We start from the raw sequence: 25766 nt of genomic DNA, 5'->3' as shown, positions 1-25766 counted from the left end.
AATTGCAAGAAGAGCAGTAAGATTAGATTCTCTCGTTGGTTTAAACTTTATTTGGGAGAGCAATCCCTAAGACGCAGTTCGTACGAAATTTGAATTTTCTGACATTGGTTTGGAGTGTGAAAGAAGCGAAGTAATTTGGTGTCAATAAGTATCGAACTACGTCCAAATCGACTGAAACAGGGATGATTAAAAATGGGAAAAGCTAAGACAGATAATGAGCGACAAATTTAGGCCTTTTAAGATGTACCACGACAAAGGTGAACTTAATCGAACAATACTTAAATCAAATATGTCCATATCATTTTGTTTCAAGAAGAACAAAAGAGCAACGATTTCATATTTTCCATAAGCCTCTAAATTCTTAAACAATGTTTCCTGTAGACTCCTGCTCACCTGTTGCAGTCAAAACCTGCTCTGCTTCATACACCAAACCGTCTTTGCTCGGCTGTCGCTCGGTAAATTTCCGGTCTAGCTCACGGTACTTCATCATTTTCATTAAAACAGCATCGATGTGATCTTCCGGCATTTGCCTAGAAAGGGCGAACGATTTCTGATTTAAGTTGTCCATCCATGAGTTGAACTTTCTCGAAGATTCCTCGAACGATTGCCACTGGATCAACACCGATTGAAGCCATTCGGCGCTCTCTTCGCAAGCTTCGTACATGCTGTCGGCAATCTTCGCCACATCTTCGTACTTCGGACCGACGACATCGGAATCAATGTGTTCCCCGCTCTGCACCGCGTACTGTCGCATCATGTCAACTCTGGATTTGTGGCTGTGAATGCTACGGCAAAATCCCTAGAAGGGAACAAAAGCCGTAAGTTTAGGTTAGCAAATAAACTCCGTGTGTCGACGTAGAAAGCGTGTTGACTTGTAATGAGTTTGGGCTTATACAACTTGGTAGAAAGGGGTTTGGAAAGGGTTGACAATCGTGATAAAAAGAAACCGTTTTGAAAATTGAAAAACAAACAAACAAACAAAAAACGGATTTGTGTTAGCAAAAGCCTTTGTGTCTCTTAAATCAAATTTTGACCGGTTTCAGACACATTTTTGTTTGAATGTAAACAAAAAAAAATTTTATTTGTCCTTTCGGAAAATTCCAGAAAAAGCGGATGTTCACGAGATGAACTTCAAAAATTTAACTGGAGTATCCAAATGGCAAATGTGCCTTCTAATAAACTGAATATGCCAAAACCTTATTGGTAGGAGGCAGACCAGTTGGCTATTTACAAAGCGTGGTAAAGGAGTTGAACTCGGAACGACCGAGAACAAATAGAGCTAGTTGCAAGGTGGAGGATTCAAAATCGGGAACGTCAGATTTCATATCCAGCACCATAGACCACTCGCCCACGCCGAGTGATTTAGGATGCCTCACATTTCTGTACCTGGAATTGCTTAAGTCTTTCCTTCAAAGCTTCCATAGTGGGCGGCAAACTTTCATCTCCAACCAGATCGTGAAACGGTTTTTCCTGACTAGTCAACCACTCGGAGAACTCTCGCAGTTCCTCCTCATACTGCTTCTTTCTTGTCCTGGGGGATTTCTTTTCCCCGCTCGGGGGCGTCTTCAACTCCCGTGCGGGGGACGCTGATTTGCTCCTTGGGGGAGTTTCCTTGGTTTCTTTAACTTCCGGTTTCTTTACGTTCCTCGGAGTTGAAGCCAAGACCGGTTTTTCCTTTTCGGGAACAATCGATACAACCACAGGTTGTTTTGGAGGAGTCTGAACCTCAGAAACTAAGACTCCTAAGGTCTTCAGCTTCCGCTCTCGGCTCTGTAGAATCGTTCGTATTCTGCCCCAGCGTTTGTTTAAGTCAGCGAGACGTGCCTTTTTGTGGGGACTGGCGCCCCTTGAGGACTCTTTGTTTAGGAAGTCATGAAGGCATTCTTGGATAATGGAGTGACTTTGTAGGAACTGTGGAGATTACAAGAAAAAATATTAGTTTAGGTGATTGCAACTGACAACTTAGGGCCACCAAACAACCTTTGCTACACAACTTACACTTCGAGAAAACATTGTTAACTAGAGTTCGTAGCAACCTAAAGCCCAGTGTTGGCGCTTTACTCCAGTATATATGAGTTAGCTATAAGAGAAAAGCTGCTAATCCCGCTGGATGGGATGCTAGATTATCACAGGCTATCGAATAAATAATTTAAATAAATTCATTTAAATTTTATATTTTAATCCTGAGATATTTTGAATATAAAGAATTGTCAGTTACTCCAAAGTCACCAGTTTTCATTTATACACAAAAGTTAGTAAACATTGCTTAAAAACGTAAAGATTAGACAAAACATGCTGTATTGAGTGCGGTAATCAAATCAATATCGTGAATAGGAAAACATCAGAAATTCTGCTAAGACTGTACATTTTTTTATTTTTCTTCCAGGTTATTTAGAATCTGGTCAAACTACGCAGTTTACATGAAACTTACAGAAGCAAGCTCTATGAGATATTTCATGAATCAGACCAACGAAACGTACCTCAAAGTACAGCAACTCCAAGTCTTTTTCGTCCTCATTAAAGGGCCCCAGATGTTTAACAAAGTCTTCTGCATCGTTGACCAGCTGTGACCACTCCTGTAACTTGCCTTCAAAGTCCCTTCGATTCAACAGAGCAGTCTCAGCCTTAACCATCTTCTCCACTGCGGCGCGTAATTCCTTCTGTTTGGACAACACAAGTTTGATGACACCTCTCATCAGGCTTTTAAGATCCAGGATTTGCTGGCGAAGGTTTTCGTCTTCAGCTGAAGTGGAGGACAATCGACGCGAAACAGTATCCAATTTGTTCTTAAAATTCGTTAGGCTCGTTGTGAGATCCTGTGGAATTAACAGTAGAAAGATGCGCACACGTCCAAAGCAGTTTTCTTATGACAGACAACTTCTCGAATCATAACACAAGGCCCCCCATCCTCCTTTCCCGGCTATCACGAGGGTGAAATACCATCACGTAGTGTGTCCTTTTGTCTTCCTCCAGGATTCAAGATAATAAAATAATAACATGATGATCCATATATGAGCAATTAGAAGTGCTAGAACGATATTCATCCCTTTAAGGTCCTGATGGGAAATTGCTCAGTGTGGAAATAAAACAGAGCGAACCGAGCTAATCAAAAGCTTTAACCATGTAGGGATTTGTGTTGGGTCTGACTGGCCTCATAACTAAGTCGGTAAAGAAAAGAAGGACCAGTTCGGAAGGTCCCGGGTCACAAATTGTTCTTTCTGTCGTGTAGTTTATTTCCTTACAAAGAGTAATTCTAAGTAGGAATTTAGAGGGCTAAGGCCCATTCATAGTACATATATCATTTCTTTCATCAGCGCTTTAAACGACGTTTCATGGTCATTCACTTTTTCCTAGCATTCAAGACGGGCTAATTACTTTCACACAGCTTAACCTTGTTTCATTCCTAGTAATCTTTGTCACAGCCCAAGCCGTCATCGGGTTGTCACGCAACGCTTCTCGCCACTGGCAAAAGAAAGATTGCGTAACATCGAAATTTTAAAGGCATAGAAGGAGACAAATTGACATTTAGATACTGACCTGTAATCGCGACAGTTGCTCCTGATAGCCCGTCAAATCACCATCCGCCGCCACCTCTGACACCGCGCTTTCCTCGACTGACGCTAATCCCTCAAACAACTCGTGCAACTCAATCTGATTCTTCAGCTCCTCATCGTAAAACTCCTCCCTCGTCTCCGTCCACAACTTCACTCCGCCTTCTTGCACATACATCATCGCAACAGTCCACGGTCAGATACAGCGATCTCAAGAAAGAAAAGTTCTCCGTGAAAGCCATGACTTCTTGCTGCCGAGTGCTTTCCAGGTTTTGAGTTTGTTCCTGGACGCAACGCTCCAAGACTTCTTGTTTTGACGAAGCTCGCATTTGGACCTCTTTCCAAAGGGCGTTTACCTCTCGCAGGCGCTCTTCAAGAATGATGTTAAGACCTGCGCTTCCGTGCAGATAACTCTGGGATAACAGGTTCATCTGATCCAAGCGATCCTGCTGTTTCGACATCAGAACACACAAAGCCTGCAAGTAACAAAGACATAACAATTTGTTTGTTTTTTTTTAAAAAAAAAAAACGGAAAAAAAAAAACCACACAGAAATTCTCTGCTTTGCAGTGTTACCAACGTTAAAGCAATCACATACGCTGGTAAAAAGTTGCAAAAACACACCATGCCGAAACTGCATCATGCGCTAGCGACCTCAAAGACTAGCACACCGCGCAATTTGTTTAAATCGACGCATAACACAAGAGCCCTCACTGAGCATCGCTGGCAAGTTTTAAAGGACGTTAAAGGTGAGCGAAAATAGAAACATAGAAAATTACCTCTACGGGTTAAAACCTGAAGGGGTTCACTTAAATCGATGCAAAGATAATGGATCTCGTGTCAGGGAAATAGGCAATCATTTCATTGTAACACTCAGGAAGGGTTATTTAATTCCACGAGCTTTTCTTTGCGGGAAAAAAAGTGGCCGTAATTACGTGGATGGCCAACGGTAATCGGGACGGCTCTTTTAAGTTGTTATCTTAATAAGGGCTTAGAAAACAACGATTACTATTCCCAAGTTCTACTCTGCCTCAAAATGTTTTAGAATAAACCATCAGCCGTCCTTAGTGTATTTCATACCACACAAGTCCTCAGCACTCACCACGTGTTTAGCCAGCTCATCTTTGACATTATCCTCGTCTTCCATGTCTGTCGTGATCAATTCCTCAATGGATCGCAATTTTTCCAACAATTTTTCAACTTCTACAAGGAACGAGTCCAAAGACATATTCTCGTGCAGCAGGTTTTCTGAGTCATCTAGGTCCTTTAATGGGGAACTCCTATCAATAAGGTCCAAGGGCCGGGAGGTGAATAGTTCATAATCAGTGTCCCTAACCGAGCTCTCGGCAAAACGGAGCCTTTCAGCTTCCTCTGCTTTGCGTCGCTCAGATAAAATGGAAGCGATTCTAACATGAGGTTTTTCCGATTCAACGTCTTTTGCGATGTTCTCTGAAGAATGCTCTCCGATATTGAACAGTCTGTCGAGTTTTTCCATCTCTTCGTTGGGCGGCGGACTGACCAAACCCGCTTGAACACCGGTTTGACTGGTCGGGGCGCGCGATTTTGTTGGCGTTGTGTCTAAAGATGAATTGGAACCACTGGTATCCGCATTATAGTCTCTATAAGAAAAGCTGTTTGCCTTCCTATCCTCTTCAAAGCGAGGAGGTCCTTGAGTTTCGGCACCATTAACTAACTGCTCTATGGAATCACTTGAACTATCTCGGGGATCAGGTGTGGTATTTTCTTCTTTCACAGTGGATGCAACAACTTTAACTGGCGTGCTATGACGTAGAATGTCATCTCCAAGTTCCGAGTCGGCAGAAACGTCAAAATCATCTTGTAACGCGTTAGCTGTAACAGTTTTATACGATGGAAGCGTGACGTCCGTCACGTCCGTCACGACACTTTCTTTAAGCGGTTGACTCTTGTCTTTTATTACTAAATCATTAGATTGGTCGTCTGAGACATCACCGTTTGCTAAATGATTGACAGTGTCACCCTCGTCTGAAGAACTTTCTTTGACTACAAAACTGTCACTTTTCGGTACATCTCTTTCCTTCTCTGAAACGATCGTATCATCGCGCACAGATCCCTGATCTGGTTCAATAACAGTTTTAGGAGTGCTGTCTCCATAATAAACATCAAAATCATCAAAAAAGAATTCACCAGCCTGGTCGGTGAGGCCTTCATTATCTTGGCTATCATCTGTTCCATTTTCGGCAAATTCCACTTCTGCTGGAGTTCCATCTTCGTCTGTTACGATCAAAAGAGGCACGCTGACGTCACCTGATTTATCGTCGGTTTCACGTGATGTAGCACGTGAACCATCTTCAAGATCACGTGAAGAGGATGTGTCTTGATCTGTGTCCGCGCTATGATTCATGCGAATTCGCTGATACTCGTCTGGCGACACAGATAACCCCCCGTCAACATGTGCATTATCGTCAGATTCGTCGTTCCCAAAACGTTCATCAGAAACGCCGTTTTCCTGCACGTCGTTTTCGCTTGAACCGTGTCCGTTTTCCTTGCGTAGTATCCCTTCAAAGGATTCCATTGAAGAGACGCCACTTTCTGAGTCTCCTAAATCAGAATCGCCATTTTCTACTTCATCGTGCCCAGCAGGTTTACGTTCGGCAACTGCCATTGGCTCTTCTACAAAACCAGACGCTCCCTCTCTCCCTGGGGTTTCACCGTTGGCATGGTGGGACGCGAGGGGGGTTTCTTCGAGTGTAGCGATGTCTTGTTGTAATCTTTCCAGCTTCTCTTTAATTGCGTCTTTTTCCACGTCAGGAATTTCCGGAAGTAATGTTTGCCCTTGTTCGTGGATATTTCTTGCAAGACTTTGAATGAATTCTAGCTCTGAATGAAGATCCTGTAACCAAACAAAGATTCATAAATAAACGACTATTGGGCTAAAAATATAAGAGTGCTTTCGAGTTGGTACTTGCAACAATGTAACCACATGAAAACACCTTTAAAAGCACAATAAAATACGCTATTATCATGTTCACAAACTGTAAGATGGGTAACATGGTTCGATCTTTACGCAAGAGCGTTTTTACCCACATGAAAAATATTTACATTAATTTTCTTAAGATAGATAGAAAGATTAACCGTAGCTTTGCTTGAAACGTTGACATCAGCAAAAACCCTTGATTTCCAATTCTTGATATCGATTCGAAATAACCAACAAATTAACGAAATAGAAAACTAACACTCCCTTTGCTTCCAATCCCAAACGGTCTTAATAATTTCACAAAGATAATACCACGTAAGTATTTTTTTCAGAGAACACAAGTATAAAAAAAACCAAAGATTAATCATCATACATCAAAAGCGAACATTTTACCTCATTTCTTCAAAGAAGTCCATCAGACTTTTAGCTCAGAAGTGAAATAAACTAATATTCTCAAATCATACCACCACCGGCTCAACAGGTAAATAATTTACGATATCCAGCTGAAGACAATTCTACTAATACACTTGTTATTAGTCCCACCTAGGGCTATTCCTTCTTTAGACAGGGAAGATTAATTGTAAATCAAATCGAAAACGTGCTCTTAATAACAAAAGCGGTTGTTTGTTCAGTTGTCTGAAAAACAAAATCTCGATATTATGGTCACATCCCGGATGCATATAATATTTATATCGTCATATGCACGATTCAGTGATATATAAAGGTCGAAACATAAAAAAATGAAGCAAAAATGCGTGTAAATCACAGAAAGATATTTAAAATATCTTTCTGTGATTTACATTTGCTTCATTTTTTAAAAACATCTTACACCTTACATTTTGCAAACACCTTAACCCCCAATAACAAGTAAGCGAGACCCGTATTATGTGAATCATTTTGGTAAGAATTTAAAAAATACTATCACTCAAGCCGAATTAAAGTCAAAATTAGCTTAAAATAAAATCATTCTAAACAGACAAAACAATAAGAATTTAGGCAAAATCAAAGGCGGTAAATATGGAAATAAAGATGCAAACTCTTGATTGTGTGGTTTGATGTCAGTTTAATTTTATTAATCAGATACTTGACAGACGAAGAAGTCCTACAGTAGGTGCTGCTTGCGATTGGATAACAAGAATCGCGAGCAATGAAATGTTGCACCAGGTAGAACTGATATTAAAAGCTGAAAATTAGAGAATAAAGTCAAAGATAAAGTATGAAATGAATATATGAAATTCATATATTTGTACTAGGGATATACATTTTAAGCAAATGAAAGATCATCGCAGTAATGTATACTGCGGTGATCTTTCATTTGCTTAAAAATAATTTAAAGTGCTGGAAAATAACCGAGGAATTTTCTTCTGAACGTTATCCCGTCTAGAAAGGAAATCGGGGAACACTTGATCCTAAGAAAAATTCGTTGACCCTGGTGGGATTCGAACCCACTACCCCCAGATTAGATCACCGTTGTTCAACCGACTGACCTACGAGGCCAGACGGGAGCCGGTCGTGGGAAGTTGGTCTTTATACACCTGTTTCGGTCGGAAGAGTCTTATTACAGTCGAAGCTCTCTTAACGGACACTCTCGTAAGCGGACAGCTCTACTTACGGCCACCTTGTTTGAAACCCCGTTTTAACTCCCATTCTAACTCTGTATTTTTACATTCTCGTAAGCGGACATTCCCGTAACCGGCCGCGGACACTTTCAGAGATTACGACTTAGACTTTTTCTTTGTTTTTAAGCTCCCGTAAGCGGACACCCGAAAAAAAATCCTACTTACAACCTCTGTATCCTGTTATTATCAATCAAATTCACGTCGCCGTTTGTGACAATGATTTTACAGTAATTACTGGACCACATTTTAGTGCTTGTTTTGTCGTCATCCACGTTCGTCCGGTTATTTTTAGCTGGGCAAGCTCCCGTAAGCGGCCATCTTTCCCCTACACCTCTAGTGACCGCTTACGAGAACCATTCTCGTAAGCGGCCAGCTCCAGTTACGGACACTTTTTTCGCGTCCCGCGGGGTGTCCGCTTACGAGAGCTTCGACTGTATCTATCAAGACATTCATTTTTCTGGGTTACTGATCAGTTCCCCTATTCTTATCAGATGCAGTTCTATCTTTGTATCGATATTGTAAGGAGAAATTTTATACTGATCACTGGTTTGGCTGTACTAAGAAAAAATATTGGCAGAAAAAGAGAGTGCAGTGCTAGAGATGGTGAGACTTGCTAAACTTTTAAATGATGAACTACAAATAGTACGAAATTTCAAATGACAACTGACAATTGCAAACGGCAAAAATTCGAACAAACAACAGAATAAAAGGTCAAAAATAGACCACAATATGGTTTACTATTTCCATATACGTTCACTGTACTAAAACAGGAGTAACCTTAGGCAAGAGCCCAGTTTGAATAACAAAAATGTAAACGGCTGCAGTCGAAAAATGCCTTTCGCATTTTCGACTTGTACAAGTACAATAGAACCCCGATATAACGATATGCCAAGGAAGCAGTAAAATATGTGGTTATATCGAGGTACCGTTATATCGAAACTCCCGATATAACGATATGGCCGTAAAATAACAGAAAATGTCGTTATATCGGGATAAAACTAACATGTACTTTTTCACTGGATACAGAGGTTTAGAATAAAGTATCATTTTTGTATACCATCGTACAAAGCTGTTGTCAGAAACGTTAGAGATTTTTCGATTACTGTTATGCTACTGGATTAAGTTCGATGTTTTGCTTAAATTGAGACTATGTACTGATAATATCGTTATATCGGGAGGATTTTACGTTCGGTACCCTAAATTCTCATCGTTATATCGAGAATATCGTTATATCGAAGATCGTTATATGGGGGTTCCGTCCCATACATTTTACTGTTATTTTTGCCGGGACATAGAATATTCATCGTCATATCGGGAATATCGTTATATCGAGGATCGTTATATCGGGGTTCCACTATATTTTGAAATAAATTTTGAAGGCGCTTAAATTTTACCTCATTCGCAATAGATTGCGGTCAATTTAAAATCATAAATTGCTGGTCCACAAGACAGTTCAAACAGGAAGACATAACATAGAATTAATTAAAATACTATGAGAAGAGAGTTTCTACTTCCGTCATTCTGTATGCTAACTCATTCTTGAAGATATAAAACTCTAGACAGGGATTTAAAGTTAATATAGTTTGTAATAAATCTTAGGGTAGAGACCGTGGCGAAAAAAAATATTATTCAAAGGCCAGTATATGATAAAGCTAATTGTTTTGAGTTTTTATCAACCTTATTCTAATTTTAATTTACTTTCAAAAATAATTTAAAACATGTATTGAACATCAAACAAAAGGTTGAAAGGTTTGACAAACCGTAAATTTAGTTGAAAAATGGCTGACTACGATTTCACAGCATATACGTTTACATGTATTGTTTTCACTAGTAAGATAATTCCCGGGATAAAGTGTACTTGACAACGAAATCCAGGGCGATATCGTACGGCAATTTTACAACATAAATAGAAAAACAGAACACAAATTAAACGAATGAATTCCATTCGTAAATTTTCTACGCAGAGGAAAAAATGATTGATTACGATTTTACAACATTAACGGTTACATGTATTGTTTTCACTCGTAAGATAATTCCCGGGATAACCGAGGATAAAGTTTACTTGACGACGATATCCAGGGCGATATTGTACGGCGATTTTAAAACATAGAAAGCAGAAAAACAGAAAACAAATAAAGCAAATTAATTCCATTCAAACTCCTAGCGATTGACATAGAAACAAAGGCAATACAAGCCTGGAATATTAAACAATTTGTGTCGCGCTAACCCCAAAGAAAAGATTTTGTTGATAACAAGCCCTAATAGCCTGAAAGCGTGACATTACATTCAAATCCCGCGCAATGGCGCGTGAGAAGTTGTGTTATGTTAATCATGTTCATTTTATCGAAAAAGAATGAAAATTTAATAAAAGAAATATCGCTTTTCTTGAGAAAATAAAGGCTTTGCGAGACAGAAATTGTGAAAAGAAAAGCGTGTTGGTTTTGATTTCTTTTGACATTCAAAACGCTGTGACATTGCTGGCAACCCAGCGTGGCTTCATAATTAATCGACCCCACTCGAGTAACTCGGGAGTAACTTTTAACAAGCTCATTTAGTCACCAAAAGCGACCGATCACTATAAAGAGAGAAAAAAGCTTTAAAAAACTGTACAATTTAAAACAACAATATTTACCTTGTACGAAATTTAGGTCTTTGTCTCAAAATACGGGCTTTATGATACTCATAAAATTCAATGTTTTCAACAGAATTGTTACAAATGTCATTCGCAGCTGCCTGCATCTGCTCGCTTCGGGTCATGCCGTGAATTTACAACAGTCGCCGCGGCGAGATGAAACATGACATCGGAAAAATCGCAACAGCACCCAAAATGAAGGTCGCTGGACGTTAAAATTTCTAAGTTTAGGCTCACCTGCTCTCGTTCGATCGATTCCAAATTCTTGACTTCCCGCAGGTTGCTTTTGAACTGTTCGATTCTCTCGTAACAATCCTTCAGCGCCTCTTCAAATTCTACCACTCCGTAATGAGTTCTCTCGCCGACCCGCTGCCCTCGATCGTTCACCAAGTTCTGTATGCGTTCTAGCCGATGCGATATGTCGTCCATCTGCTTCCGAATTGTCTCTCTTTCGGTGCGATCACTTAGCTGACAAACCAATCGGTCCCCTTGGCTTCTAATGCTCTCGAAGTCGCCTTGTCGGACATCCAATTCATCGCTGAACGCCTGGAAATAAAAATAATGCAAGTATACATCGGGATTATTGTTCGCCATGTGTACAATCAGTCATCTGTGCTCGCTTCCATCGTCCTTCCAATGCTTTACTCAGGATACAGCACAGTCTGACATCGTATTTATAGCCCAACTAACCACTGTGGTTATTTATCAACCGATCGCCGTCACGACCAAAAACACGATGTAACACAACTTTATCACTCGCCAGTGCTAACTCCGGTCTGCTCCTAAGTTACCATATTTTCGACAGCCGCAGAATTATTTAAATGATCGTAACTCAACGAGGAAAACATGGCTAACGCGAGGCCGCATAAATTAAAGCTACACGCTAATTGATTCAAGCTTGGCGCTGTTCGTAGGCAACGTGGCGCGCGAGGAAAGAAATAAAATATTAAAATATATGACATATTAAATGCCAGACTGTGCTGATAAAACGAGAAAAAGCTCTATTACCAAATTCAACTCTCTTACCAAGCGAAGCGTGTCGATCGTATTAGGAGTTAAGCATTCAATGAATTTGAAAATTAAAATGTCCTACGCCATCGATTTCACAAATGGTGTGACTTCTGAATCAATGAATTCAAATTCTTCTCAGATTTCGACCAACATGGGCGTATGTAGAACTTTCAAGATTTGCCTCGCTTTCCGACGACAAAAAATACAAAATGACCTTTCAAGCTGCACTTAACTGACATAAACCAGTTGCCCAAGAAACAGTTTATTTCAAAATCACAAGGAGTATAATAACAAACAAAAGATCTTACAACTCATGGTGAGCAGTCAGGGGCACCCATCGAGAATATAGTTCAAAACCACTTACAGTGCGGCTACTGTAACCGGGGTCACCCAGACAAAGTTAACCAATCACAAAGCAGAACTGAAACAAAAGATTTCTACATTTTTAGCTTCAGCCAATGAAATGTCGAGTACAGAACAAAGAAATTTCAACTTCTTCTTCTTCAGATCGATACAAACTTTGGCCGTATGGCGGCGCTGAATTTTCAATTAATTTCAATTTCATCCGTTTTGAACTTGAGTGGTTGTGACAGCAACATTTGGAAGGTAAATATTAGCGATGTTTATGTAAGAGAAGTTCGAAACTGTGTAAAAACGGGGAAAGAAACGACCGTATCGTCTGTGTCAATGGTGCGTGGCGGAGTTCGCTCGTGACAATTTCAAGTTTTCTCTACGGCATCATAACGCGACGGTCATAGGTTAGGCAAAGTGCGTGGCGTATTTGCAAACAACGAAGCACATTACCAGCGTGATAAATTTAGTTTTCTGCGATGTCCGATCGTTGAGTTCCACCGAAAGCGTATCGGCCGTATACATCCGAAAGTTTCGGCAATTCAGCTAGCTTGAATAAACACGCAAAAACATAAGCTTCACGAGTGAACAAATTGAAATTTTATTTTTATTTACTCAAACGACAAAAAAATGTTGGCATCGCCACTTTCACTGGTACGTTATACAGCGCAGAATGTCTTCCTTCGCTAGCATCACGTGTATTTATTTTCCAAATGGTACAGCTACCAAAACTCCAGTTGATGCCGTAGAGAAAACTTGAAATTGTCACGAGCGAACTCCGCCACGCACCATTGACACAGACGATACGGTCGTTTCTTTCCCCGTTTTTACACAGTTTCGAACTTCTCTTACATAAACATCGCTAATATTTACCTTCCAAATGTTGCTGTCACAACCACTCAAGTTCAAAACGGATGCAATTGAAATTAATTGAAAATTCAGCGCCGTCATACAGCCAAAGTTTGTATCGATCTGTTTTCGTGGCGAACGAAGAAGTTGAAATTTCTTTGTTCTGTACTCGACATTTCATTGGCTGAAGCTAACTTCGTCTGGGTGACCCCGGTTACAGTAGCCGCACTGTAAAGATAGCACCGTTGAACGTATTTTAGTATTTAAACGGTAGATATAGGCATATTTTTATCCCCTAAAGATTTTTTATCTGTTCGGATTTCCTAGCTGAAAGTCTAGTGATCCGAAAGTTATAGGGATCAAAAGTTACCTTTTCGAAAAAATTCCAGCCAGAGAAAGGCTCCCGAAAATTCTAGGTGACCTTTTTAGAGTAAATATCCGTAAAAAATGAACAATTATACCATTTTTTAGATATTCGAAAATCCTGGGAAAGGCAGGCAAGCAAAAAATTTACAATGAATGTTCCGAAAATTCTACATCTAAAGTCGTCTTCCGAACAGATATTTTAACGAAATATTCCGTTGGGTGCCCCTGAGCAGTCAAAACGCCACTTGGCAACTGTGAGTTTGTTAACATCAAAACTCTCTCTACTAGCTGCTATACATTTCTTAAATCACAAGCTGGGAGAATTTACTTAAACATCAAGACCGCAGTTGATATTTTTCTTAGCTGCGGGGGAGTTAATTTTCAATCGATCATTTTATTTTTCCTAACTCTTGCCACGTGAAATTCTTACTTTGCATTGACTTCACTAGGAGGAGATACATACAGATCATTCTGGCGGCAAAGAGAGTTTTGAGCAGAAAAGGTGAAATTAAAACCGCGACAAGAATAATTAATGCATCGTCATACAAACATGTCAGTTGAAACACCTGCCAGTGTTTATTTTAGTCTCAGCAATTTATGCATAAATTGGACAAATACACTACAACCTGAACAGTACATCCCAAATCACAATGGCGCCTATTGTTTCTTGTCTCGTTCTACAATGTTAGCGTGTAGAACAAGACTGAATTTTTTTAATATTTTTCTTTTTTGAGAGTTCAGTGAAAGGACGCCAGAGGACTTCAGGAAAGGGTCTGGGGAGAGCGTGAACAGGCGGAGTAGGACTGGGAAGAGGCGACCAAAATTCTCATGGCGCGAAAACGGTGTTCAAGAACCGGCGCGGCGAGTTGAGTGAAAAACAGAACCGGAGCAAAAGCTGCTGCGTTAGGAATCTTTTACAGAAAGAAATTTCACATCTCTCCGTTCTGGAAAAAACCCTAAATAACACACTGGTCGAAGAACATTTTAGTAAAGGAGAGAAAAAAAATCAAGATTTTAAATTTCTTTCACTTTTCACGCCAGGCAAATTTTCTGTATCAAACCAGAGAATTATTGTTTACTCGTCCTTTCTACAAAACATCTGGTGAACGATTTTACAGTTTTCATTTCTACGTTTATTGAGTTATGGATGCAAAATAAATGTAAAATTAGAAGAATACTCGTGAAGCTAAGTTTGTCTTGCGCGTTGCCGAGACAGTTTCTGTCGTACCTCCCTATTTCCCTGGCGTTTGTAAAAAAAGGTGGATAACACTACCCGCCTGATAAATCGCTATCCAGTGGGTAAGTGTTGACAAAACATACTACGCTTTCCAATGGATAGTGATTTATCCGGTGGATAGCGCTATCCACGCTTCGAACAGCTAGGGCCTGGTGCGCATTTATTACTCGATGAACGCAAGCTAAGTATTTACCATTCCTCAAGGGGCTGTTTACAGGGAATTGTTGTCAAACCCTCTACTAACCTTAAGCCGACCAATATCAGTCTCGTTTTCAGGCAAATCGACTACTTCACGTGCCAAGCGGTCCTCCGCTCTCAGCACCCACTCCAAACAACTCTTGAGCCCGCATTCAAACTCGTGCCAGTCCACCGAAGATTTTAACATCTCTTCCTGTCTCCGCTGAAGGCGTTCTTTGACAAGGAGAAACCGCTGATCGAGCGAAATCAATTTGACTTTTGCTTTGTCCACGTCAGCTGGGGGAAACATACCCAGGACCTCGTTCGCTCTATCTTTGACGTCACGGATTATGGACTCTTGGAAGTCTAGGTTGTCCGATAGCATCTGAAACAGTAAAAGAGTGGATATGATGTTAGAATAGCTATGAAGTTCCCTACTCTTCCGCCTATTTGGAGCTTCACAACTTGTTTGCACAAGCCTTTCTTCCTTGTGTTCGTTGCCAAGTTTCCTCCAAAATTATAAACTTCCTACTCAAGTGTATAAACGAACACTCGACCAGCAATATGGCACATATCTATACCTAAAACATGCGAACCAAGTGGCAACGAAACAAGAACTTTCTTTTGGTAACACTGAGTGATCATTTAAAGCATATACCACCAATCTTGCAAATTGTCTTGGACACACTAAAATGTTCAATTCTGATTCAGATTGGCTTATACAAGTACGAAAAAATTCAAACAAATCTTCCCATACTTGCCACCAGTCACATGGTTTTGCTTTGAAACCTGATTGGTTTATCATACTATACGCGACAGTGATTGACTCTATAATAACTTTAGTGACCTATTAAAGACAATAAACTGTGAGGGAAAAAGCGCCATTGGGCCCTTTTCAGCTTATGGTCACATGGTACAAAATCCTGGAGGGCAAGCTACCCTCTGGGACATTCAAAAAAGGAAAGCTAAGCAGGACTGATTGAAGTTGCCTTGTTTTGGATGTCCAAGCGCGTGACTTGCTCTCCAGCATGGTGTTATTGTACACCATATGACCGTTAACTGCAAAGGGCCCATTTGATAATAAATATAACATTTATACATGTGACAAGTCAGAGATCGCAAGTGTTGACGCAATACTAATGAGAGACCCTTTCATCACCCACAGCGGAAAGAAATCCCTTGAGAAATTAAAACAGTCCCTTGAGAAATTAAAAAAGTCCCTTGAGAGTTAACAAGAATGTGGAATTTTGCCCACATAACTGCTATTCTCCTACTTTCGCTTGTAAACAAGCAAAATAGTCGAAAAAAGGCACGTGCCATTACCTGATGTGTCTCTCTCCGATCCTCTAACTCTCCATCATCAAGGGATTGGAAATCCAAAGACTTCTCGATCATGGCCAGATTACGGAAACAGGCATCAACATCGCTTTGAAATTCCTGCCATCTCCACAGAGTCTCCTCAAACTCCTCCTCCTTCTCAGCCACGTGACCTTCAAGGTTTTCACACTTCACCTTGAGCGTGACTAGCTGCTCCCCAAGCTCCTCGCTTTCTCTCGAGGGGACTGAGCTCAACAGCTCTTGACATCTGCTGCTAAGGTCCTCGACGGATCCTTGGAGGTCAGAAACTTCTTTGCTGATAGACTACAGGAGGAAAATAAACAAATTTAGTCTTACTATGTCACGAGAGTCCTCCAAGGAAACGAAGGACATGTTGAAACCATTACGAAACACAGGGCATGGGAAGTCAAAAGATATAGATAACTAAAAGTGGCTATAAGCCACTAAACTCGGAAAAGTTATTATGAAACAAGAATCGAAAACAACAAACTGACAAATAAAGGTTTGCTAATACAAATATACTTTCCAAACTTCTGTTTACTTCACTTTGATTGTCATCAAATACTGATCGAGAGCAGACCGAAAGGCCAAGAGATAGAGTTCCCATCTGTTGCAAATTGATTTCTTTCTTTTTATTTTTCCTTTTTGCTATTTGAAGGTAACGAAAAATAATAATAATAATAATATCATTGGCTATAAGTCGAGCGATTTTTTTTTTTCACCAAATCGTACTGAAATAAATTCATCTTTAGCTGAGTGTTTTGGGTTAGCTTTTTTTTCTAACTGGTTCTAAAAAACCAAAGGTTTACGGTCTCGGCTTATAGCTGAATAAATATCATAATATCATTTCAAGAAAACTGACATTAATACAATATTTCGGTTGGTGACTAAGCATGTTAATTTTATGTAATTTAACAAGAAATGTAGGTATCAGAGAAAAGGTCTAATTCTCTAGAGGCCTTAAAACACTTGCACGCATTGCGTGCATATGTCTAACAGGAAACGAGTGAAGGAGTGAGGGAGTGAAGGAGTGAAGGAGTGAATTCACTTCGCCCACTACAACTCTTTTCCGAGTTAAAAATGAACACAGTTTTGATTTTAACGCCTAGCAGTACGACAGCATACCTAATAGTTTGCAAGGTATGCCTGCCTTATATTTTACAGAGGCATGGAAGCACTTCTAATTAAACAGAAACTCAAAATAGTGGTTTAGAAACGTCACAAAAAGGATGGCAGGGCTCGAGACTAACGGTAGCCAACTAGCCAAAGGCTACTAAAATTTAGGTTTTGGCTACCAGGTTTAGCATTCCTACTAGCCATTTGTCTAGTGAAAAACTCGGAAAAGTCAACTGTTCTTGATAGAAATCAATAAACCTGACTAGTGAAAAAATTACTTTTGGCTAGTAAAATCTGACATGTCACTAGCCAGTAAATCAGTGAGTTAAAAAGTTAGTCTCAAGCCCTGGGATGGTCATCACTATAAAAGATTGAAAGGAATTACTAACTGGAAATTAGATTGAAAGGAATAACTGTTCTTTTTTTCGCCGGAACAAAAAGAAAAAAACCCCAAGATTTTGTATGTGCTGTCTTTTGAAGATTGGAAACCAATTTTCGGCATAATCTGAAAGGCGCTGTTCCGCTAAGCACTGTTCCGAGCAAATTGTCTTGCATTTTTAGTGCGCCGTTGTGACTGGAGAAAAGTTGAAGGGGGTGTTTCTTGTGTAACACTCTAAGGCGACGCATAAATTGTTTTTTGTAGCGTTATGGTGGGCACAATTAGAACACAATTCGAATTCGTACAAGCGTCGCTTATTGCAAAGAAAACGTTGCGTGACACGTTCACTTTAAGTTGTGTTATGCTACACAATTTTTCTTTCAACTTGTGTTGCAACAGAATTGCGAGACAAGTAGTACAATTAAATGAAATGTTTGCTTGAGTAACAACATAGCAAAATTAAGGGTAAGGTTGTTGATTGTTCTATTAAACTCTTACCTCGTAGCCCTCTCTATGCTCAATCACATTCGCAGTATCGTAGGTGGCCGCAGTAAGATCCTCGGTGGAAGCTGCCAGCTCGTCCAACCGTCTAGAAACAGTCTCTACCTCATTATTCAGCGCAGTCACTGCCTCGCACTTCTCGGACTTTGCTATTTTGTCGTGAAGTTTTGTCTGCAGCTCCTCCCATTTGTCGCTCAGTTCACTGAGTTTGGCCTGTATTTCGTCCTTGCCTCGCGCTCCGTGAGGCTCCATCATGGTCAGGAGCTTGCCCTTCTCGCTGGCGGTTTGGAGAATAGGGGCAACATCATCTAGTATCTGTTGCAATTCCTGCCGAATACAACATGTAACACATTACCTACTTCGTAAATTGAACTACACTTCCGAAATAACAGCGGGAAGATTAAGAACCAGTCGACGACGAGATCTCTTTGTTAGTCGCTTGCGCCCGCGATTTTCGTCAGCGAGGTTGCTAAGTAACTTAAAATATCCACATTGCGCATGAACAACGGCCAATCGCACGGTGCGCAAAGTTCCCGCCAAAAAACTGTCGTAACCAAATGACAATGACTTGATAAAAATGTAAACGGTTTTGAGCGCCGAACGTGCACAGATAATTAAACAATTGTTTAGAGCCTCATATTTTTATTGGACAGTTGTAACGTTTTCCTTAAAAACTTCTTGCTCGTTGCGCTTCAAATTCTTACAAAATTCAACGCAATAACCGAAGTTTTGCTTTTTATCCCCACGTTCATTGCGTTATGATGGCGTGACAAATTAAGGAGTACACATACCGGTAAGTGTTTGTGCTATATTTTGATTGGATAGTAAAGCTCGGAAACCCTTCAAGAGCGTAATGTAATGTAATGTAAAACTTTATTTAAGCACGGAAAATTATTAGTTAATTAAGCTTAAGAAAAAAACTCGAGAACTAATTACAATTGCTTTACATGATTGCTGAAGATTCGTCGAAACGAACACTAACTCCCACGACCGTGCTGTGTCTTTTTGACTGCTACACGGGTTAAAATTGTTCACGTAAACACTTCTTACGAAACTTTCAACTGATTAAGAGACCGAAGCGTTTAAGACGAGTTGTTATGAAAGCGTATCTCGACATGTATATTATTTTTGCGCCGTTCATTAAATGCGACTGTAATGTCTAAGTGCTATATTCTCATTGGTTATTCATGTACCACGAACCAGCTGCATCCTACATTTATTAGACACTAACACGCAGTGAGTAAATAAGAGTTGAACACTTTTTTAATTTTGTTTTTATTTTCGTGAATCTGTTATGAACGGAACTGGTACGAGTGGAAACTCTTCATAAATGATTTTTTTGCACGTCCGAGTACAAAAAAAAATAAGTAGTACTGTACGGAGCCTAAATAAAGTGGCCGATCTCTAACAGAACTACTTTATCAAGTTTATCAATTTGAGCGTCAGCTGCCATAATTAAACCGCAGCCAGCACACGCCGCTCGATCGGGCTGTATACGTGAGTAAAATAAGATCATTGAGCGGTATTGAGGGCACGCGACTAGAAAAATAATCACGGTATTACCCGGGCGCGTGGTACAAAAAAAACTCGTACTTACCTCATTTAAAGGTCTGTTTTGCAGCCCGTAATCTAACGATTCTTTGTCTACCAATTTCTCTTCAATTTCGCATAGACAATCGCTCGCTTTAACAACGGCCTCGCGGTACTGTTTGTGAAACGATATAGTCTCGTGTAATTCTTGTTGTTTCCTTTTAGCGTCGTTTCGGATCGTTTCCAGGCTGGCCTCGGTGGATTCTTGCTCGGTTGACTCTTTCCAAGGCACGGTCGCGGCGATGTCTGTCATGCTTGCCATAAGAGATTCGAAGATCTCTAATTTCTCCCTCAGATCCTGCAAAACAATATTCCAAGTCTACAATTACAAAAATGCTAATCGACAGGTGTAAAAATTATTACAATTGCAAAAAAGAAAAACAGTGAACATTTTTTTTAGTCACACCACGCAATTGTAAGACGTTTTTTTCTTTTTTAAGGTGACAGCGCCTTTACACTGGGAGCGAAATACATATAATAATTTCTGACTTGATGAGAATTTAAGCTGAATAACTTTCTAGGAGAAGTTTTTAGACAAGAAGATTAGCCGCCAATTTCCGTTGACTTGCAACTACCCCCCCCCCCCCCCCCCCCCACCCCTTCTGTCTTGCAAGGCTCTGGATGATTCAATACATTCGCATTGCAGTATACGAGCTTCGAAACTGGGAGAGTAAAGTGTCTCGCCCAAGAACACAAGACAGTGACTCCGGTCGGGGCTCGAACTCGGACGGCTCGATCCGGAATCTAACGCGCTAACCATTAGGCCACCGCGCCAAACAATTGTGCACAAATTAGATACGCCTTCAATTCAGTTTGCCCACTATAAATTAATAAATAAAGGCGCTCAAACCCTAAGGTCAAAAATTATGCCGTGTTTGTTCCTATATTTAACAAAATAAATATTCTTTATTTACAGTACTAGGGTATGTAATTACCTCAAGTATTAACATTTAAATATGGACAATATGAAAGCGAGATCGTCAGGAAGATAACAAAATATCTAACATTTCTTATATCGACTCGGAGGGTTTAATTTTATTCATGAAAAATAAATGAAGTCATGACCAAAGGCGAAGCGTCTAAATGAGTAATGATCAAACTGTGAACTCACAAAAATAATGACTAGGCAATTTATCATCACTTTATCTTGAAAGATAATTAGCTATGTCAGGCCTAAAATCAAATTAAGAATTGACTTACAAATGAGTGACACTTAGCTCTTGAAAGTTTTCGCGAAGATGGACAAGCAAAACTTGAGTTTGTGATATTAAAACTTGTGTTTATAGATGCCGTTTGTTATTTAAAACAAATGTATTCAGACGATGCGATCGCACCTTTGTCTTCCGTTATAAACAACGCGCTGTGTAGCCTAACAACAACATTAATATCAGGAGGATATAAGTATTGTCATCTTCCAATGCAAATTTTCATATTTTTTACGAGTGAATACACACTGTTTAAAATACTCTTGGCAAAGAGTATGATCTCTCTCATGTGCGGCAAACTTAAAAGTGAAAAAGTTAGAACAGTTTTCACAGTAAATGTAAAAATTCTCGACTTAATTGATTGGGACTTACTTTGAAACATCTACGGTTCTCGAAGGATCACTAAAACAAAATGTTTCCAGCGGGTTAATTAAGCACAAGATTTAAATATGCAAATATACGATCTCGAAAATGATTTGTAACCAGCCAGCTTGAGACATTTACAAAATGAAACGCAGATTGATGCTCAATGACTTTAAAATTACCGAAATAACGGAGACAAAAGAAAGGAAATATAAAAAAGCTGAAGTGTTGTTCAATATTCTAGGCCACTATAGCGACGGTTTTATTCAAGATAGCGTCATTTCGTTAAGATAGATAAAATATTATTCTCGTTAACAACGGTGCTTAAACGGTTTCTTTACTTGAATGTTTGTTACTTTAAGTCTGAACGGATAAATAACTAAGACAACAGAAAGGAAATATTATAAAAGCTGAAATATTGTTCAAAATTCTAGGCCACAAAAGCGACGGTTTTATTCAAGATAGCGTCATTTCGTTAAGACAGAAAAAAAATACTATTTCCGCACACAACGGTACTTTAACGGTTTCTTTGCTTGAATGTTTGGTATTTTAAGACTGAGCAGATTTATATAAAATTATAATATTTACCAGACATAACAGACACAAAAAGTACCTGAGTCTTTGATTCAACCGTCTCCATGTTTTCTTCCTTCGCGTCGTTTATCTCGCTCAAGAGTTGATCAATCTCTGTCGCTTTCGTCTTAGCTTGCTCCACAATTTCTAGATGCTTCATACAGCTGTTTATCCCATCTTCCAAAAGTTCCCGCTGTTCATGTAACTGTTCTTTCGCTTTCTGCCATTCTTCGCTCAACTTTCGAAGTCTGTCTTCGAACTCCTTGCGTTCGATCTCATTCAACTTGCCGCTGACTTGTTCGCCTCGCGTGCTCAGGGCCTTCTCTCTGGAGTCGACCTCTTTTAGTAAATCCTTGGCGGGAAATAAATGACGTTGATGAGTAACAAAATTCTCATTTCTATGTTTAGTACATGTTCCACAATTATTTCTGGGAGAAGTTGTTTTAAACATCTGCTCTACGATTTGGCGGTACTTGCAGATAAAAGAAGCTATGTCCAATTTCCTTTAAATTGAAGGAAACGTCAAAACATGGATTACTACCCATGGTCAAAATAATAATATTTCAACGTAAAAAAACCCAGAAACGAAGTAGTAATAAAGCGAAAAAGAAGGTTGATTACGACTGTAGAAAAGTAAGACAGATTACGAATCAGAAAGTTGAAAAAATTCGCCATCTTTTTCAGTTAACACGCGCAAGCCGTGACGTAGTTTATTTAAGCCTCTATACTGCGTTACTTCCTGAGAAGAAACCACTGTTGCGTGACAGGCAAAAGAACAGAGTACATACGAGGCTATAGGATGATCCGGCTTTTCACTTGTATTTGTTTTATAAAAAGTAGAGGTGGAAATCAGTCACAGCCAAAAATGAATGTGCGACGTTTCAGCGAGGCTGCAATTAGTAAAGAAAACAAGCTCACGACAACGTTGCGAAGGAAAATTGACAGTTCTTGTCAGCTACCCGCTCGGTTTTAATTTTCTAAATGGTTTCGAAAAGAATTCTGATGCTAAAAGAAACCTTATTGGAAATCAAGAAGTCAATAAAAAGATCAACTTTTAAACAACTTCCCTACGGGCATAAGTACGGAAAATAAAATCGGAGATAAACCGGCGATCGATCTGCGGCGATAAACTACCTGCTAACACGACGAGAACACGAGGTTAACATAAGACCAGTATTTCTCTGGCGAAAAGTAAACAAGTTTATAAGTACATGTACCAGTAAATAACATTTTGCAGAAAGACCGTCAACATCCTGACATCGGAAAAAGTTCCAACAACTACCCTTCCGCCTATAATAAAGCTTTGAAAGTAGTTCCCGCACAAACAAATACACAGGACGGGTTAAAGCCCTACGGCATAAAAATCTCGACTACAAATAGAATTCGAATAAGAACTTAACTTAAGTTGCAAAATTGAGTGCACCAAGAGTGAACTTAAAACTGTCTATTTTACACCGCTGTTAAATAGAATCTCTGTCGAGTTGATCGTTTAATCTGTACTAACGACTAAGCAGACAATTGTATTCGTTAAAATAGATTCTCTATGCTATTGTTAATTGAAAAATAGGGAGGAAATGATAAAAATAGAATAAAAATCTCCCACGAACCGTAGCGAAACAATTCTTCGCAGCAATTTGAACTTGACTAACCTTGGCGAAATGTTGATTGTTGTTCCCAGCTTCAACGACATTGAAAACAAATCGAAGTGTTAAAATGACAAATTTACAAATTCATAGAGCAATTAAATGAAAATAAAATAGCCAACACCAGTCCTACTTTTTGCCAAGAGCCATTGAACTAGTTGAAGAAGACTGAACATCACCGACACCTTCGCTGTCGTTTTCTGTCAAATTATGATTCCTAGTAAGCGCCATACTTATTCACTGCATGATCATGCAAATAAATAAAGTATTTCTCCCAAAAGCATATAAATATTCAAATTTAGCACTGCGCTGCTTAAACAGACCTAGATATATGTTAATTGAACGATAAGGAGGTATAAATATTTCGCGACTGTCTCGCAAACCATAGCGACTTCGAGAGATAGTTTGTTTTAGCGAACGCTCTCCTGCAAATTACAAAAGCCCGCCGACAGCGACTCGAAGCAAATTTACGCCTACTCACCACATTTTCCTCCAGGTATATAAAATAGAAAATCTCTGGGATCATATTCATGGTGTAAACATTTTTAAAACGTTGGGAAATCTCGTTGAAGCCAATTCCATGGTGTATTGTCGTTTTGTAGTTCGTACGCAGCAATAAAGGGCTCAATTGCTTGTGCTATTGTTTTGAAAACAAAGACGAAGAAAGAGCGAAGTTCATTTGAAATTCAAACAACGAGGCCGATTAGTTTTCACGATGCAAATTTACGAGCGTTCACCGTAACGTAAGCAGCAGTTTTAAAAATCGCGTCATCGGAGAGGGAAAGCGGTCGTTTTTCGAAGTCGTCTGTGATTGTAACACTGCGACAATGCGAATAATGAATTATGAAAAAAAAAAACGCAAAAAACCGGCGCTATAATGTTAACAAAAAAATCTTTTTAATGGCAGAATAGTCTAACTGGTTAATAACTTTCCAGTTAAATTTGACTTTAAGCTGTGGAGCCACAATTTATCCGACTTAGAATTAGATGCTGAACCATGTAGTCACAAAGCCAGCCTATACACCTTGATCTTTAAAAAAATTGTACGCCACAAGCTCGACTAAAGAATATGTCGCTGTAAATCCCGGCATAGCAAATCGAACCCAATCGAACTAAATTTCAATCGAACTCAATCGAACTCAATTCATGGATTGAGTTCGATTGAGTTCGGCAATCGAACCAAATCGAACTCACCGAAAAGGAAAATATTTAATCGAACTCAATCGAACGTTCGATTTTCGAACTCTTGATTTTTGTAAAACCGGCATTGAAAATCTATAACCAGATCTAAGAAGAGTTACTTCAGCCCGGAGTTTAGCACGTGGTTTTCTTAAACGGAGAAATTCCGCAGAAATGGCTTCAGATGCGCTGTCCAAGCTGAATTTAAGAGAATCATGTACATTGTCAGGAGCCCATTATGGGCTCCTGACATTGTTAGTAAGATATTTTTCATAATCATCCAGCTGCTGTATGCCGTTGCCTGTGTCGCAGTTAGTAATTTGCTTGTATTTTTGATAAAAGTAACCCTTCGAGTTGTCATTTTGCAATTGTAAGTTAGCTTAAAAAGGAAATGGTGCAATAATTCTTGAATACGCACGCGGGAATAACGATACGTTTGTTCTGTTCGGTTCTGTTCTCTTAACAGCGGACAGGGGTTTCTGTTGTTGAATCAGCGGTTAAAAAAACGCAAGAAAAATCTGCTTTCGACGGCTTGCTTTGTATGTATATATGTTTACCAGAGTTAATCGAACGCAATAAAATTTTATTGCGTTCGAATTAGTTCGGTTACCGAACTCAATCGAACCCAATCTGATTGATTGGGTTCGATTGAGTTCGATTTGTTCGGAAATCGAACTCACTGAAAGTCCGGTGTTCGATTTCGTTCGATTGCCGAACTCAATCGAACTCGATCCATGGATTGAGTTCGATTGACTTCGATTTTCGAACGTTCGATTAGTTATGCCGGGTGTAAATGCACATAAAGACAGCGGTGTAGTTTTGAGCTCCAGCACAAACTTGTTTAAAGATTCTTGACATGTCGCCGAGACTCGAAATGGAAATAAGTGCGACGCAAACAACGAATATGAATGTAAGTCTCTCGACATATCCCCTACACGCTAAGCGATATAAGAACGATTTAAGATAAAAAAAACCCCGGCTGTTTACGAGATAATTGAAAGAAAGTCAATTGAAGGACGGTCCCTTCTTTTGTCAATGCGCATACATTTTGCGTATTAAGGGTTGGTCCCGCGGGAAAACCTGGGTGTTAACGCTTTCTCGATGTAGTTTGTACGACGAAGTCCATAAATT

At 39.6% G+C, this 25766-nt stretch overlaps 1 protein-coding gene across 1 annotated transcript in view; it reads right to left on the bottom strand.

Moving 5' to 3' along the window:
• The window catches only part of LOC144631037 (uncharacterized), a 117131-nt gene that overhangs the window by 18937 nt on the left and 72428 nt on the right, over nt 1-25766 (bottom strand). The window contains 12 exon segments of the mRNA XM_078489398.1: nt 394-799; nt 1387-1911; nt 2481-2816; nt 3538-3685; nt 3687-4027; nt 4653-6422; nt 10995-11303; nt 14816-15133; nt 16072-16389; nt 18080-18409; nt 19680-19970; nt 21854-22165. Of these exon segments, the coding sequence (XP_078345524.1) occupies nt 394-799; nt 1387-1911; nt 2481-2816; nt 3538-3685; nt 3687-4027; nt 4653-6422; nt 10995-11303; nt 14816-15133; nt 16072-16389; nt 18080-18409; nt 19680-19970; nt 21854-22165 (5404 nt within the window).

The sequence above is a fragment of the Oculina patagonica genome, chromosome 11, assembly GCF_052425735.1.
Source record: "Oculina patagonica isolate OP01 chromosome 11, crgOcupat, whole genome shotgun sequence".
In the NCBI taxonomy this organism is placed as follows: domain Eukaryota; kingdom Metazoa; phylum Cnidaria; class Anthozoa; order Scleractinia; family Oculinidae; genus Oculina; species Oculina patagonica.
Note: the sequence above shows the minus strand (reverse complement) of the source record. Positions and strands in the feature narration are given on the sequence as shown.